The sequence below is a fragment of the Aspergillus vadensis genome (genome assembly GCF_003184925.1).
Source record: "Aspergillus vadensis CBS 113365 unplaced genomic scaffold BO88scaffold_23, whole genome shotgun sequence".
Taxonomy (NCBI): Eukaryota; Fungi; Ascomycota; class Eurotiomycetes; order Eurotiales; family Aspergillaceae; genus Aspergillus; species Aspergillus vadensis.
The window spans coordinates 557,278-573,237 of NW_020292061.1; the positions used below are offsets into that span (position 1 = coordinate 557,278).

The 15,960-nt window shown below is 50.4% G+C and overlaps 6 protein-coding genes across 6 annotated transcripts; 1 reads left to right on the top strand and 5 right to left on the bottom strand.

The window, feature by feature from the left end:
- The first annotated feature begins 1,062 nt into the window (after window positions 1-1,062).
- BO88DRAFT_371524 (uncharacterized protein) lies at window positions 1,063-4,350 on the top strand. Its single transcript, XM_025704210.1, has 8 exons — window positions 1,063-1,358; window positions 1,424-1,530; window positions 1,587-1,881; window positions 1,938-2,040; window positions 2,094-2,464; window positions 3,002-3,375; window positions 3,430-4,103; window positions 4,192-4,350. Exons 1-8 carry the CDS (start codon window positions 1,299-1,301, stop codon window positions 4,215-4,217), a joined length of 2,010 nt encoding a protein of 669 aa, XP_025559790.1. The 5' UTR covers window positions 1,063-1,298; the 3' UTR covers window positions 4,218-4,350.
- Window positions 4,351-4,685: 335 nt separating this feature from the next.
- On the bottom strand, window positions 4,686-6,299 carry BO88DRAFT_407276 (cation diffusion facilitator family transporter). Its single transcript, XM_025707383.1, has 2 exons — window positions 5,185-6,299; window positions 4,686-5,107 (listed from the first exon to the last, which is right to left on the bottom strand). The coding sequence occupies exons 1-2, from the start codon at window positions 6,233-6,235 to the stop codon at window positions 4,866-4,868; spliced, it is 1,293 nt and encodes a 430-aa protein (XP_025559791.1). The 5' UTR covers window positions 6,236-6,299; the 3' UTR covers window positions 4,686-4,865.
- A 498-nt stretch (window positions 6,300-6,797) lies between these two features.
- On the bottom strand, window positions 6,798-7,496 carry BO88DRAFT_437664 (uncharacterized protein; the record flags this gene model as incomplete). Its single annotated transcript, XM_025709636.1, has 1 exon — window positions 6,798-7,496. One exon carries the CDS (start codon window positions 7,494-7,496, stop codon window positions 6,798-6,800), a length of 699 nt encoding a protein of 232 aa, XP_025559792.1.
- Window positions 7,497-9,320: 1,824 nt separating this feature from the next.
- BO88DRAFT_129811 (uncharacterized protein) lies at window positions 9,321-9,829 on the bottom strand. Its single transcript, XM_025701385.1, has one exon. The coding sequence runs from the start codon at window positions 9,745-9,747 to the stop codon at window positions 9,466-9,468; it is 282 nt and encodes a 93-aa protein (XP_025559793.1). The 5' UTR covers window positions 9,748-9,829; the 3' UTR covers window positions 9,321-9,465.
- Window positions 9,783-13,175, bottom strand: BO88DRAFT_371533 (DNA ligase (ATP) DNL4). The gene has a single exon (XM_025704211.1). The coding sequence runs from the start codon at window positions 13,074-13,076 to the stop codon at window positions 10,047-10,049; it is 3,030 nt and encodes a 1,009-aa protein (XP_025559794.1). The 5' UTR covers window positions 13,077-13,175; the 3' UTR covers window positions 9,783-10,046.
- Window positions 13,176-13,725: 550 nt separating this feature from the next.
- Window positions 13,726-15,186, bottom strand: BO88DRAFT_445976 (RraA family protein; the record flags this gene model as incomplete). Its single annotated transcript, XM_025710254.1, has 1 exon — window positions 13,726-15,186. One exon carries the CDS (start codon window positions 15,184-15,186, stop codon window positions 13,726-13,728), a length of 1,461 nt encoding a protein of 486 aa, XP_025559795.1.
- Between the last annotated feature and the right edge of the window lie 774 nt (window positions 15,187-15,960).

Genomic DNA, 15,960 nt, shown 5'->3' on the forward strand with positions numbered 1-15,960 from the left:
TTGTGGAAGAGACCAGTGTTAATAAGGCATATGGAAATATACAAACCTATGGCTCTCCACCACCGAGAAAAGGGGCCTACATCGGTGATCAACAATCCATATATTGAAACGAAGCATGCAAAGGGTATCGAGGTCTCTCCCAGATGACCATAAGTATTTCTCTCCCCGAATGATATTCTCCTCAACTTTAATTTCCTAATACCACAATGGCGTCGTACGTGACGTATATCTCAGCAAGGGCTCAGTGTACGAACGGAGCAGGAACCACAGCAGTCTGACTCAATGTATAGTAATAACTCATAGAGCCCTTATAAGAGGGAATTCTAGCAGACATTCCAGAAGCCCCTCGACTTCCTGAAAAGACACAGAACAGCTGAAAAGACTGGACTGGGCCTCAGACACCTCCTGGCGCCCATGGGACGTGATCGCATCGCCATCGTCGATGACGGTCATGTTATGGAAATTATGGGGCCCAAATATCCGGCATGTAAAGGGACATTTGTGCGGGAATCAACCCTCCAGTTTGTGATTCAACTTTCTGGGGCAGATGCGACATCAGCATGCTGTTGCGACCTGGTTATCAATGTTAGCAGGCCCTGGAAGTCGGTCTAGTGAATCTTACAGCGCTCTTTCAATTGCGCGTTTTGGTGGCGCTGGATGGTAAAAGGCATCGATATGCAGATCCACGCTTTCGACAACGTGAGCACGTAGGCTATGTATGATCACATCGAACCTTGTCTTTGCTACAAGGCTCACAGGATGTGAGTTCCCCGTTGCATCGTAGGGAAGACCTATATACTAGGGCTCCCGCGGTAACATATACAACCATTTGCACTCTCCAGGCTGCAGGCGCTCAGTTGGCCAGTTGGCCAGTTGGTGTTGGGTCATTTGGTCGATGGGGGGTTCCAGTTTGGTGATGAACATGTGATCCCGATCCATGTTCGCTTTGTAATTTTTAGTCAGCCACACGATAGAGGTTAACCTAATTTAACACTAACGAACTAGTTACATAGTACTAGATCATCATATCTAGCAGCTTACTGACCTACTGTGGAAATTCATCTCTACTTCTGGAACCGTGTAAGATTGTTGTGGCTCACCTTACTTCAGAATTACGTTCCATTTTTATGGAACCCGACAGTGGAACCCTGACGGGGCGATGACGGCACGAAGCCCTGGCTCCCCGGAACCTGATCGGAAGCTATCCGCATGCGAGGCAGTCAGGGGGTTTGCCCCCGTCGACGGTGACCCCGGCATCTTGAATCTCGTATTTTGCTATCGAAGGGTATTAGCACGCCATGGCAGATGCTTCAAATTCTACAAGTACCTTTACCCTTCAAGGTGCCGGGGCCAGTAGTGTACGATGCGCTCCCCGCTAGAGATGCGGAAACTAAGAGCTAATCCCACCACTTATTAACCCTAGGTCTTTGGATCCAAGCCAACTCAGGAAGACAAGTACACCGTCCTCTTGCCCGACGGATTTTCAGGGCACACGGACAGTCTGACCTTCTTTGCCGTATATGACGGACAGTATGGGAATCACATCACGACTCTGGCAAGGTAGTCGGGACTAACTTAGGAAAAAGTGCCTCAGATAAGGTTGCAGAACATGCAAGCAAGAATATCCGTCGGCTTCTGACTATCAGTAGTGAGCTGAGACAAGGAAACTATGAATCAGCCATCGACCAAGCCATCCAAAAAGAGGAAAGGGAGCTTCTGCAAGGGTTTTGGGCTGGCGAGGAATTATTCGCCGTAGCCGGATCGACTGCCGCCCTCGCCCTGGTGAACCTAACCAAGGGCATCTTGGTGGTCGCCAATCTGGGAGATTCGCATGTTCTACTGGGAGAGGCCGATGGACCAAATGATACCTCCCTGAAAGTCGTATGTAGAATTCACAGGCCTGATTATCGTACCAGCGTCCTCTAACCCTTATGAAGGAGCGTTTAATCACATCCCACAAGCCGGAACATGCTGGGGAAAGACATCGCATTGAGTCAGCCGGAGGGACACTTAACACCGATAGCGGTGTGCCACGACTTGGTTAGTTTATTCGCGTCCCATATCACACGAGGTTGCGAACCTAACTTCCGTAGGGGGCTTGAATATATCGCGGGCGCTGGGTGATTTGCAGTATAAATTGCCTCTAAAGGATATCGGGGAGCAGTCACTATCCAGCGGTCAGGAGAAGGCATGCGTCGAACCAACAAAGAAGGGGGACTTAGTCTCCAGTTACCCTTCTTATAAACGATATACTCTGCAGTCCGATCGTCGGTACTTCTTGGCCCTGACCACAGATGGGGTTACCAATACAATGGATGACGAAACCATCATGCATCAGATCGCACAGAGCAAGCACGAGGGAATGGATGCTGACAGGGTGGCCGCGAAGATCACCGAGAAAGCTTCAAAGGTACCCAGTAGTGACAATGCCACCTGCGTCACTGTGTTCCTGGAAGGGCACGATGTACGAAATCAAGAGTAAATAATAGGCAAGGCTGGAATTCGCATGTTTACTCTCCACTTCCCATATCGATCTGACTGGGAATGCCAGGATATCTTGGCATTCCTGTCGACGCCCACGGGGTCAACGAGTCGTAGATCATCGCTGCCACAGCACGTAGCATCCTGCAAAACTCATAATTACTGTCTCTGCTAAGTTGCAGGCTCGTTCCTTCTATGGGATGACGACAGGACCCACTATTACAGTAGTATTAAAGGTCTTCGACTTTGACTGTCGCAGGTGGCTGGGTGCGGCTAGAATGTCAGGGCCCATGGTTCGGATCAATGACCTCAGCGGACCAAGCCAATCATGGAAGCAAAGTCATCCTTATCTCGATCGAGCAATCATAGCAAGATATTGCATCACGGAGTCTCAAATGTGTTCGTCAATCAGGGTCTTCCTATTGGGGAGTTCATAGTAGTACATAAATAGCCGCCCTGCCTGCAGATGAACACTGAATACATCCGTTGCTTGAACTCAGTACTATAGACTATCCCATAGACTTTGCTGCTCGTTTCGCTTTGCAGAATGTTCGAAAGTGTCGTGTCACCACCCCAAGTCCGTGGTCGAGTACCTCGGGTTCAGACAGTCGCAAGACCGGCCGTTGCGACAAATATCATCGATATCCGCAGTGATAAAGCAGAGACTCAGCTCCGCCAATCGCTCGAAGAGTCCATCCATGCGGCCTGTCACGGGGAGGCTGCCATGCCGGAGCTTCTCCTCTGGGATGAAAAGGGACTACGCTATTTCGAAGACGTGACATATGCTCCATCCTACTATCTCACCAATGAAGAGATCGGTCTGCTCGAGAAGCACAAATACCAGATCGCTGAACACATTCCGTCTGGTAGTATGTTGGTCGAGCTAGGCAGCGGGTAAGTGTCCGAATATTTGGAGTTCATTGGCAGCCGCACTGACTGAACAATCAGAAATTTACGCAAGATCAAGATCCTTCTAGACGCTCTAGATGAAATGGGCCGGGAAGTGGATTATTTCGCGTTGGATGTATCGTATCAAGAGCTCCACCGGACTCTCAGCATCGTGCCACCAGGGTCATTCCGCCATGTACGCTGCTTCGGGTTGCTGGGAACCTACGACGACGGTCGGGATTGGATGCAATTGCCCGAAATCTGTTCGCGACCCAAGACCATTCTCTCCCTGGGATCAACACTGGGTAGTTTCCAGCGGCCGGAAGCAGCCGACTTCTTGGCCAGCTTCGTCACCCCCGAAAGTAACTCGTCGCTGCTCATCGGTTTGGACGGTTGCAAAGACGCCGATCGCGTGCTGGCAGCCTATAACGATCTTGAGGGGATCAATCGGCGGTTCATCAAGCACGGCCTTGAACGCGCCAACGAGATTTTAGGGCCGGATACTTTTGATCTCGACAAATGGGATGTTCTTGGCCGCTGGGATGCAGCGCAGGGAAGCCATAACCAGTACTATATCCCCTCAGAAGATGTGTCTCTGGCGGGCGAAACCATTCCGGCGGGCCGGAGTATCTTGGCAGTCAAGAGCCACAAGTACGATGCTGATGACAGGGATGCGTTATGCCGGAGAGCAGAATTAGCTGTTGGCGATGCATGGGCGTCCAAGAACCAATACAGTAAGTTTATCGCCCTTAGATCCTTTTCAACATTCGACAATCAGAATGGCATTCTCTTCTTGTGTGTACACAGCTAACCCAATCACAGACTTACTGTATCTTGAGAAACCATAGGGCGTCACTTATGAGCCGGAAACATGCAGATAACCGAATAATTTAGATATAGCTTCGGGGATCACATAAAACCTCCCAGTCACTGCTCTAATTACCTCATAATATCATAATACACGAGTGCTTTATCACCCAGGAAAATGAGTGAGAAGATTGCACGCTGAACTCTGCGAGTCACACTACCTTGTAAATCCGATTCTTAGTAACGCGTGGCTAGCCAGGGACCTTATCCTGGCTAAGATGTTTGTCAGACCAATCGCCTTAATCCAATTCCTGACTACTTCGTTTGATACTACCCTTTCAATATGCTCGTAGGTTTCATTAGCATAGTAGATTTCGGAGACCTTCCCATGTAGCTTCCTGCATAACTGCGGTGAGAGTTGGCTAATGAGCCAGAACGAGATAAAATTACTCCAGTCTTCCCACGGTTCATAGCCTGGAGTATCCGGGGCCGGTCGTACATTCTATTACTTGCTTTAAAATTTAGAAACTCTATACGTGACTATGTTCCTGATCTCTATACTAAACTATTTACCAGGTTCATATCCATAGAGTTCGTATCAATATGGATATCCCATCCAAATACAATATTATTATATACCATTTACCATCCAGCCATAACGAATTAGGCAAACAAGCAGTAGCCTAGACTTACAACTCTTTCTTCAAGAAGTGTTCCGGCTTCTGCGTCGTCTCATAATCCACGTGTACATACGCCCGCTCCACATCCGGCAACGACTCCAATTTCATCTGCAGTTCCTCCGCGACATCATGCGTAGCCCGCAGCGAATCGTTCGGGTCCATGACGATGTCAACTTCCACAAGCAATCGAGGGCCGGAGGTGTATGCACGGACGGTATCGATGGCGGTGATGAGAGGGGAGTGGGTCATTGCTTTTTGTACATCATTAGTTTTTATCGCTCACCTACAAACGAAGTGGGATGGAGGTAAGGGAGGGACATAAGCTCACAGATGTAAGTAATCAACTGTTGCATCTTCGTATCGGCCGTAACACCAATAAGCAACTGGAACTCGCGATACGCGCTAAACAGCCACAAGCAACTGACAAGCACGGAGAGGACAATAGCTCCCGCGGGGTCAATCCACCAGCGCAATTTACCACCACCTACGCTGGTAAGAATACCAAAGCCGTTGATCAGGAGGTCATTGCGGTGGTCTTCCCAGAGGATCATGACCTGGGAGTACTGATCCTTTAGCGCGAAGCAGTACAGGAAGAGCACGAATTTAGTGCAAAAGGCGACGATGACGGCGACAACAGAGGGGAGGTGGAAAGATCCCGTCTCAGAATTGGATCCTTCAGCGAGTTCGCGGATAGAGAAAGCAATGAGGATGAAAGAGACGGCTGTCATGAGGAAACAGAAGCAAATGTTGCCGGCTGTTTCGATGCGAGCTTTTCCGGCGGGGAATTTACGAGGGTCGACGCGGTTGACAGCCTTGTTGGAAACGAGGAGGGTTATGTTGGAGAGAGGATCGAAGACGGCGTCGGCCATGGTTGTGTACAGGGAGAGGGAGCTGGAGGAAATGGCTCCGTAGAGTTGCAGGACACAGAGGATGACATTGGCGGCGAAGGAGCCCCAGACGGCGATTTTGTACTTGAGCTGGTTGCTGCTGTTTGTTTCACGGGCATCGCGAACGTGTTCTTCGACGGGCTTGAGCATGCGCTGAATGTTCTCATTCTGGGACTCGTAGAAGGTCTGCAGTTGTTTGGAGGCTAAGGAGGAAGCGAGTGCATTGCGGGGGTTGGCGGTGTGGGGGAGGCAGCTGGAGGTGTGACGCTTGCGGGAGATGTTGGCTTGGGGTTGCATCCGGGCGATTTCTTCGGGACTTTTCAGTTTTGAGGCTAGTTGGAAGGGGTCATTCTCGCGGGTGTAACGCGGAGGTGGGCTAGACTCCTCATCGGACGTGCTGAGGTGAGACTCCAGGGCCGTGGTGGTGGCAGCATTGTAGGAGATGGACGAAGGGAGGTGGTGAAGAGGAATAGTCTGAGGAGGGTCGGCCATTTTGATGATGATGATTAGATGAGAACTAAGGGACAATGGAGATGGAGATGGCGGCGGACAAAAGGGAAATCAGTGAGAAGCGATGAAAAGGCTCAGGGTGCGGAGATCTGATTTGATTGATATGCCTGATTGGGTTAGACCGGGACGGCTTATGTCATGGCTTATTTTCACATCCCTACCGATTACGTTATAATTAGAATGATTCTGGGGAGTTATATGAGTTACTTGCGTTTACAACGGTAAGACTCATATGCAGATAGAGTTCAATTGGCTGATGACCGCTCCTAAGCATGTGGCTGCATGGATCAAAGCATTGGTCGCATGCAGTGATGTCCTAGCGAATTATCCACCAGAGAGGCTTCCACAGCATTTACAGACACTCTGAAACATGGCGTGAAGAGATTTAGAACAGGCGCTCAAGTTAATATAATTGAGTATTTCCACAGTCATTGAGTCTCTCACAGGCGCACTGCAGGCAAAGACTATACTACATGACACAAAACAAAAGTACATCAACAGACACCTAATGGCCAATAACTAGGATTCATAGCAACAACAGAACTTAGGACAGCACAGTGATGTTGCTTGACAGAGTAGTACATTTGTACGGAAGATCCAATGACGGACGCCCAGCACCAGTCAGCGGCGACGTGCTGTAGTTGTAGGTTGGGCTGAGCATCATAATTTGGCCCACAGTAGTGTTGTACTTGTCTGCATAGTCCTTGTAGACACCATACTCCAACGTGAACGGCCGAATCACACACTCACTTGGAGAACACAATGGCACCTTGAGGTACTGACCCGGAGCAAGCACTTCATCAGCCGAGAAGCTGGTATCGTCACTCATGAGCGACTCAGTCGTAATGTTCAGTCGTTTCGCGACAATGTCGAGGGTATCCCCGTTGACAGTATAGTAGAGACGCGGACCGCCGTCGATGCAAGTACGGGTGCGGGTGATGTTGGGCAGAAGGCAGGTCTCATTATCGGGCTCGCAGACCTCAGCGGGGATGATCAAAGTCTGGCCGACGTTGGGGATGATCGTCACGTCGGCCATAAGGTTGTGACGGCCGATGTCGCAGACGCCCCGGTTAGTGGCCTTGGCAACATCGAAGACGGTGGTATTTTCCACGGTAATAGGGTACAATCCCACAGTGGTGTTAAGGGCGGTGGTATTGCAGGCTGCTGAAGACGCGAAGGTTGAAGGCAGTAAGGACAGGAGGGCTGTACTGGCCATGAGGGCCTGCGAAGAAAGAGACCACATTTTGTTTATAATAACCAGAGGCAGAGAGGGTACCCGGGAGATATGCAAGAAAAGATTATAGAGGAGAAAGTGTACTGTGATTTCTGATGTTAAACCAGGAGATTGAACTCGGGTCGCGCACTGGCTTTATATACTCGCAGCCCGCATGTGGCCTGTCCGAGGATTCAATATGTTTCTGTACAATAACGATCCGTCCTGAGATACCGCGCAGGCTATCAGTGGAGGAGTACGTACCATCGGGGATGAGTGAGGACATTGTTGGTTCTGTCCCCGCAGGGTGAGCTTGCAAGCATAGGGAGGCCTCGTCCTGCAGCACCAGCAATTGTGAACATGTACCCACAGCTTTAGAGATTGCATGCCTGCGACTGGACGATGCAGCAGACCCTCCGCAGCCCCGTGAATAGAATCTTGTTTATTTGGCTAAATTATGCTGCAGGAGCGCTGGCTAAGCCCATTACAGCTATTTCGCCCGAGGAGGGTTTTTCGGCGATGGGTCCTACTGACCCGCTCCGAACTTGACCCGCCCTAAGAGCAGCCAAACAAGTGGATGGGAGTGTCCATCGCAATATTTCTGTCGGAGCCCGGATTGGATGGCTAGAAGTTGGAGACGGCAAAAAGGGTTCAACCCATGAAGAGTAGTAAATGCCGACTTGATGAGATATCATACGCAGTAACTAGATAGATTGCAGATATAAGCCATTCTGGTTTGCACAGACCCTGTGAGGTGGAGCCGTTCCCCGTAGCGCGGAGATAATATTGCTATTTGCTAGTATTCAGTCATCCTGCCCTGCTGCCCTCATTGTCCTTCCTCTGCTTCTCGCCTTCCGCCTCCCGACCTCCCAACCTCCTTCTCCCGTCTTTCATCTTACTCTTTTTTTTATTGGGGTCATCGGACTAGCGGTGATGATCATGCGGGGAATAAAACTTTCATCTCAATGGATTGAGCAAATTCCACCCAAGACCCTCCGCGTCTTTACCTGGGACGCGTCATGGTATGCATCCGAATCCCAGCTCTGATCATGTCGCTGCAGGAACCCTACTAGTTAATTGGTTCTTTCTGACCTATTACTCCGAGTCTAGTGCTTTGGCCGGGGAAATGCTTCCCCTCACATTCCTGGCTCCTACGCTCATGTCTGTACGTATCCCTCTATCTAAGCGGATCCACCATGGCAGCTCGGTTTCCAAGGCCAATGCTAGCTTCGTAATTCCTTTGCAGGCCTCCGGTCGTCCCAACGCCGACTGGCTTGGAATTGGTGAGACATGTGTATTATTGAGTCTACGTAGAAAAGGGAGGTAACAAGAAGGAAGTTCATAACTTCGATAACTTTCGTGGACTACAGAGGATTTCTTCTTTGCATCCACGCTTGCGCAATTGCATCTCCAGATAAAACTTCGGAGCTGATGGGTGATATGCTTCGGCTTCCGATCTAACTAGTAGCATCCCTTGATGATACATCCCCGGTCAAACCCGGCCGATTCCGGCCTGTCAAACGCAGTTCATCCCGCTTGAAACCTTGCTGTTCACGCACCCGGTCTTGGCCAGCGGAGTGATGTTGGTGCCCGGTTTATAGCGGATATTGTTATATCCTTGGGAGGGGTGAGCTCTTCTAGACTCCACTGCCTAGTACACACAGAGAATGGTCTCCCAGTGTTTATGAGAGCTAGGCTGGAATAGCACATCAGTAGTTATCTTGAACTATATTGACTCCAGACCAGGTGCCTTATGCGTCGAATTGTTAGGCAATCAATCCAGGATTACCCTGCAGCCAGTTTACAATGTGCACCATCAAACAGAAGAGCCGAACAATCACGTCTAAGAAGATGGCAGTCGAGCTTGTAACCCCATGCTCGGTTGTTTAGCTTCACTCGGGGGTCGCATGATCTCCCAAAAGGTCCAGGTTGAATAGACGCGCCTGATACTTTCCCCTTCCTTGGTTCAACCAGTTTGCCTGCGTCTTCGATCATCTTTTCAGCGACAATTGAGGGATTGATCGCGTGTGGCTCTGCCGGGCGTCGCGTAGTCCGACTCATGGGCGGCGATGGCGGTGGGGCCTAGCAGAAGGATTCCAAGTCCGACGCTGATGATGATTGAGCTTGCTAGCCGGTGGCCTTGGCGTGAAGCCAGGACTTCTTTCGCATCTTTCACTCTGCCAGTACTCTGGGCCTGTGGGTGAACTAGCCGCTGGTTGTTTGTTTGTTCCCATTTTTTTCTCCACATACGAATCCGTTTTCGGGCAAGATTGCGGGCCATGTCGGAGGTCTTTAGCAACTGTCACGTGGTCGCCTGTAAGATAAACCGCGTCAACCGCCCTTCCTCTATCTAGTATCTACAGCAAATTTACTTATCTCGTACGAAAATTCATTTGCGAAGACGTGTCTACATATCTCAAGTCCCATGCAGTCCGGCTCCGCTCGGCCGGATTCAGTGGGCGAAAGCTATCCTATCAATCCCCTCCTTTGACTCGCTTGCTTCTGCGGTCCCAGTAGTTGATTCAGGAAGGTTATCACAGAGCCTCTTTAATTTGACAATAATGCACGGCCGAGTCGAATTCAAGCAGGCCTAGGATGATATCTATCTTCATCAAACAGTGACTGCTGCTCCCAGCTTTCCTTAATCCACTCACTGGTAACTATGTGAGGGATCTTCTGATCTGCTCGGGCAGACACAGTTTTCCTTAGCGTGGCGATCTCCGTGGATGGTGTATCCGGATCTACAACCACATGGGTGATGGAGGGGTCCTCACAATCATAAACAACGGTGGCACCTGCAAATCTGGCCGTGTTGCGAGCCAAAGATAGTCGATAGCCGCAGCTAGGATGTTCCGACTCCCCAGCATCTGGAACCTGCGTTGTCTGGTCGGGAAAGAAGAACGTCAAGTTTTGGAAAAGCCATCCGCATGGGAGATCCCATCCTGCGTCCACTTTCTCTTGAATAACTTCTCTAAGCTTCTTGGTGGCTTCGCCTCTCGGGGGCACATCGGAACTATTCTTGTCCGCGCTCATCTTATCAAGTAAACTGACCAGCTCTTCCCTGGTGACATCCCGAGCGTAGCTGTCATTGAACGGGTCAATACTCGTCAATACCTCCTCCTCCTTACTGGGCGTTGTGAAAAACATGTGCCGAGGTTCCAGGGGAAGAAGCAAGTCTGGCAGGCCCGCATCAATCTCATTCTGCCTTAAGCAGTCTAGGATCCAAGATGGTCGGATGATGCTCACATCGCCATTTTTTTGCAAGGAAGCTGCTTTCACAGTTCTTCGGTCCGCGATGCATACGGTGTTGGGAGCGGCCTTGTTTGTCTGATATATCTTGCCTCCATTCAATTTGACAAGTTGTTCCAACTCCGCCTTTGACTTCTTGATCGGGGCTACCGAGTCGGTCAAGATAAAAAAGTTGAATCCGTCGAAAATATGCCCTGACGGTCCTTCGTACTTCACCTCTGCACTAGGGCTGTATCCTGCAACAGTCAAGGCTTTCTTTGGTCGCTTCACCCGTTTCTTGCGGAAGTTCTCAACACTGAATTCCTTCTCCTTTTGCTCTTGCTCCACGTTTGACTTCAGATCCAGGAACTCTTGCATAGAAAGCGCGCTCTTCCAGTCCTTATCCATGCGTAACCTCTTGAACCGCGGGAAGCGCAATGTCAACCCAACCCGAAATTGATCACTGACTGATACTGATGCTGCTTTGACACAGAGTACCACCGAATCCTCCGGTTTGATCCACTGATCTGGACGCTCGTACTGGGCATTGCCACCCGCCAGCTCAATGTATGCCGTTGGCGGATTTTGGGGGTTCCAATCCATCCATTTGCCATCAGTATGATGACGAATGTTCGCATAGTCTGCTGCCGTAAAGCCTCCCCCGACCTTGCAGAAGGAATAGCATTTGGTGGACTTATTTCCTTGCGAAGAGCTAGCATTATCGATCCTCAACCCACACAGAAAGCTTGCAAGACCCCCTCCTCGATGACCACTTCCATAGTAGCCGCCTATGACTATCAGATCCAGGGACTCCCCAAACTCCGTCATGTACTCAGGCTTCACTTTCATCCAGTCGTCATGTCGTTCATTGAGGCGATAGGGGGATCTCGGGTTTTTGAGCACTAGTCCCTCTGAAGCCTCTGCAACAACTCTTCGAAGCGCCGCTTCGATCTGGGCTTTGTCTGTAGCCTCCTCGTAAGGATGGACTTCGAAACGACGGTGAACTGACTTTACACTCTTCTGCAGGGCATTTCGACGATCGCGAAGAGTGTACCTGGTTAGATCGTGCCCGTTCAACAAGAGTAGATCGAAAACACGAAACAGCGGCCGTGATCCATTCGAGAATGGGTTTCTCTGCTCGGCTAATGCGGCGGTCTTCAATGTGCCGAATGGTTCAGGGGCGCCCTGCTCAGGATTCCAGGCAATCATTTCACCGTCCAGGATCAAACTGTCGACACCATCTGCAAAGGCGTCTTTAAGATGCCTGGCCAAGGCACCATTGGGGTCCTCGAGGCTCTTTCCATAGAGGTAGGTGTAATCTTTCGCTTTTCTCGACCAGAAGCGAAACCTCCTTCCTCCTGGCACCGAACTGTCAGACTGCATATGAAGCTGCATACGCTCCCCATCGAGCTTCTCCTCAATCCAGAATACAGGGTCTTCTTCTGTACCCCGCATCCGGGCAATCATTCGATCGAGGGACTGCATTTGAAACTGAGCTAACTGGGGCTGAAAGCATTGCATCAGAGAAATGCCACTGTTTTCAGCCCCCAGTCGAATGTTTGGATCATGCAGCTCCCAACAAACGCGTCGGAGGCTACTGGATATGCTATAGAGATTTGCAGCATCTGGGTGCCATACATTGAATAACGTTCGCTCTGTAGCCCCGACTTTCATTTGCCGGAGAATAATGCGGATCAGCCACAGCATCTCTTCGGGGTTCATTCTTCGGTAGAACTCCGACAGGATGGGAAGCTGTTGCTCCTCCTTGGAGGCACTTGAAAGCTGGTCGAGCTTGTCGTTCACTTCCTCAATCGACATATTGCCCACTTCCGTCCTCATAGGCCGTTTTGAGATAACATCGTAGCAGCGTCTAGCAAAGTCCCCCGCCATAAAGCGCGAGGTAGCCGATTGCCCTGGCAGCTTCCAGTTCAAAAGATTGAAGCCGTCCTCCGAGTTCTTGTCGATCTTCATGATTTTGACCAGTAACTTACCGATGGCCTTTTCTTTGATACCGTACATGGCGCGGTCACGGTCTTTGTCCGGAAGAATGAGCCGGAATGCAGGATAGATATCATCGCCCACCTCTTTCCGCCATCGTGAGATGAACCGCTCAATGACATCTCGTCGTTTCTCGTGTGGAGTAAGGTTTGCTGCCGACTGGCCATGAGGCCCGACTTTTCGCCGAGGAACGGCAGATCCTGTGGGCTTCTTGGAGAGCTCACTCAATGGATCAAACAAGGTCTCAAAGAGCTCGTGAAACGGCAATGTCGGGGAGTGATTGTGGGGACGGTTTGGGTATTTCTCGTCCAGATTTGAGTCTTGTTGTGAAGGTTGACTGTAGGAGTGGGACTTTTCATGATTGCTAGTCTCTACCTCATCCATGACTCATCGACGTGCTCTGTATAGGTTGTTTGTCGGTGAACGGGTAGAACCAAGCATTTATAGGACCAAGTACTAGGCAGTGCAACTGACCAGGCTGGCTAGGTGGATGATGAAGTACTATGGAGACGATAAAGATGTGGAGAACGCCGGTCGGCGGAATGTCACGTGAATACACTATATGGGGCGGGTGGAACACTACTAGTACCAATTAGGCAGCAACCAGTGCAGGCACCCACCTCTGCTGCCTATCAAGAAGTAGTATGGAGTACATGGCAGCCTGAAGTGTGCTTCAGTACTAGATTCCATACGATGTATATAGTCAAGACACTCATGTCTCTGCTACTCAAATTGTACCTCCCAGCTGATGGTGATTTAGTATTGACATGACACTTTTCAATTACTCGTAGTATATAACACTAGTTAGTTGCAGTAGATACCGGATATCAACGTTAGACCCGATGATATATGTCTACTACTAGTACTATCTTCTACAACGAATACTAGTTTGAGCTTGACGTGATAACAGCTGCTCAGTTATTTGATCTTTGGAACGGTAAACATATTGTTAGCATGGCAGCAAATGATTCAATCTATCTCTTCTAAGAAACAAAAACTAACGCTTCATTCCAGCCGCTCTAGGGTATCCTTTCTATTCCCTTCTCCGCTGCAGCGTGTGATAGCCGAGCTGTCGGCGTGTATCCGCAAGTGTAGCCCCCCTCTTTGTCAACAACTCGCGGATCTGCGCTTCACTCTCCGAGATCTTGCGAGCGAGCTCCGCTACTTCACGCACGCGGTTCCGAGGAATGATCACGACGCCATTGGAGTCAGCGACAACGATGTCCCGGGACTCGACCCGGACCTTCCCAATACCAACAGGCCCGTTGACCTCACCGACCTGGACCCGATCTTTTCCTGTACGCATCCACCGTCCTGCAGTGTATAGTGGATATCCCTCCTCAAGGGCCAGATCCACGTCGCGACACACTCCATCGATCACCGTGCCTGCAACCCCCCGCAGCGCGGCATAGTGAGTCATGATATCGCCCCAGACTGTACAGTCTGTGCGGCTACTGTTATCAATAACAACCACATCCCCAACCGCCACATCATCCAGAAAATCCCCTACACTGCCAGGCGGGTCGCTCGCAGGGACATAACGGACGGTGAATGCCGGACCAACAGTAACCCGCCGGTTACTCGAACCCGAAGATAATAATGGCTGAATACCCCAAGCCTGTCCTGCGATTCCCAGGGAATCCAGTGCATCCGAGACGGCTGGCGAGTCCAGACCCCTCAAAAGCCCAACCAACTCTTGATCCTCCGCACTTGCCTTCCGGGGATTCTCTTGCGATAGCGGGCTGGCAGCAGCGGCAGCCGACACGGTCTCTTGCCGGAGTTGCTCGAAGCGCGAGTCGCGCATTACCGCCGACACCGTCTGCCCAGAGCGTACTGCCTCTACCATCTGGTTTTCGCGGTTGTTGATTTGCTCCGCAAGGGTGAGGACGATCGAGATATGTGCTGCGGGGACGAAGACAGTACCGCACGCGTCCGCGATAACATAGTCATCCTGCTCGACTGTCACACCCCCACAGACACGCACGGGCTTGCCGGCGCTGACAGAGACTATGCGACTCCGGCCACTGATCATCGTAACAGCACGTCCGTAGAGTGGATACTGGACCTCGACGCTACCGTCGATATCTCTGCATACTCCGTCGATTACGGTACCCCGGATTCCCTTGGCCTTGGCGGCATTTGCAATGATGTCGCCCCAGCAGGAGACACCCTCCAGCCCGCCGGCGATGACAAGAATCCGGTCGTCACTGCTTACTGCATCGATGGTAGGAGCAAAAGGATGAGGTGTTGGAGCTGTCCCGATCCTCGGGCCTACTTCGACCGTGCTAGCGCGGCCGACGATTTTCGGACAGTTCCAGAGAGGCCGGAGACCGTATGTGGCTCCACGAAGATGGAGGACATCTAATGCATCGGATACTGTATTGGTATCGAGAGCCGCAAGGCGGTCCAAAAAGCTGGTTGTCTCACTCATACTCTTCCGGCTATATGTGCGGACAGATTTTGGGAAAGAAACTCGGAATATTGAGGAAAACATGTAATAATAATAATCGCTTCTGCAACTTGTAGTCAACTTGTACCCTGACCCTCTTTATGTATTCAATATAGACTGTTTCGGATGCAAATACTCCGTATATCGGCAAGTCTATGCGGGGTGGGACATCCCGAGTTGTCTGCCATCCCGGCCGATGGACGGGATGTGATGGTCCGTCTATTCATCGATGCAACGGAATCTTCTACCCCGCCGCATTCAATCTTGACCCCGCTATCACTGATCTCAGATTAACATAACCAAATCAATCATACCATGGCGCAAAGCAACTGTAATAGAATTGAAGCGATTATGACGCGGGTATCTGCCAACCAGTGGACATTAAACCGGCTACTACGCAATCAACGGCACCAGATGAATCCGGGTGCTGGGCCTCACTTCCGATATTATAGTAATACACTCCTATCGGGGGGTAGTAAGATAGAGTGCATGATGACATCAGTTCTAGTAATGGATAGATTTACAATTTAGTATCATATACACCTGCATATCACCAACCCCACTGACCGGCTTTACACTTACCCCCGGCGGGGGTACGATAATGGATATATTGATCTAGCAATCAGCGAATTGATCATAAAGCCTTTTTGATTGTAGGGGCATCCAAGTAAGCAGTTTAACCTTTTGCCGATTTTATGTCGCTTGGCTGTTATCGCGGGATGCTGTGCGACCCAATTTTCAAACGTGGAGTGCGATACTACTTCTACGCACTCGGGCTATTGGTCTATCATAATCCTGTTAATAGGTAAGTAGAAGATC

Bases quoted from the DNA above. Each gene is read 5' to 3' on its own strand.
- BO88DRAFT_407276 (XM_025707383.1), bottom strand. From the start codon at position 6,235: ATGGCCGACCCTCCTCAGACTATTCCTCTTCACCACCTCCCTTCGTCC. The intron at 5,108-5,184 runs GTGAGCTTATGT...ATGTACAAAAAG, and splicing joins ACAGTTGATTACTTACATCT to CAATGACCCACTCCCCTCTC.
- BO88DRAFT_371524 (XM_025704210.1), top strand. From the start codon at position 1,299: ATGGCAGATGCTTCAAATTCTACAAGTACCTTTACCCTTCAAGGTGCC. The intron at 1,531-1,586 runs GTATGGGAATCA...CTTAGGAAAAAG, and splicing joins TTTGCCGTATATGACGGACA to TGCCTCAGATAAGGTTGCAG. The intron at 2,465-3,001 runs GTACGAAATCAA...ACTATCCCATAG, and splicing joins TGTTCCTGGAAGGGCACGAT to ACTTTGCTGCTCGTTTCGCT.
- BO88DRAFT_129811 (XM_025701385.1), bottom strand. From the start codon at position 9,747: ATGGCCCGCAATCTTGCCCGAAAACGGATTCGTATGTGGAGAAAAAAA.
- BO88DRAFT_371533 (XM_025704211.1), bottom strand. From the start codon at position 13,076: ATGGATGAGGTAGAGACTAGCAATCATGAAAAGTCCCACTCCTACAGT.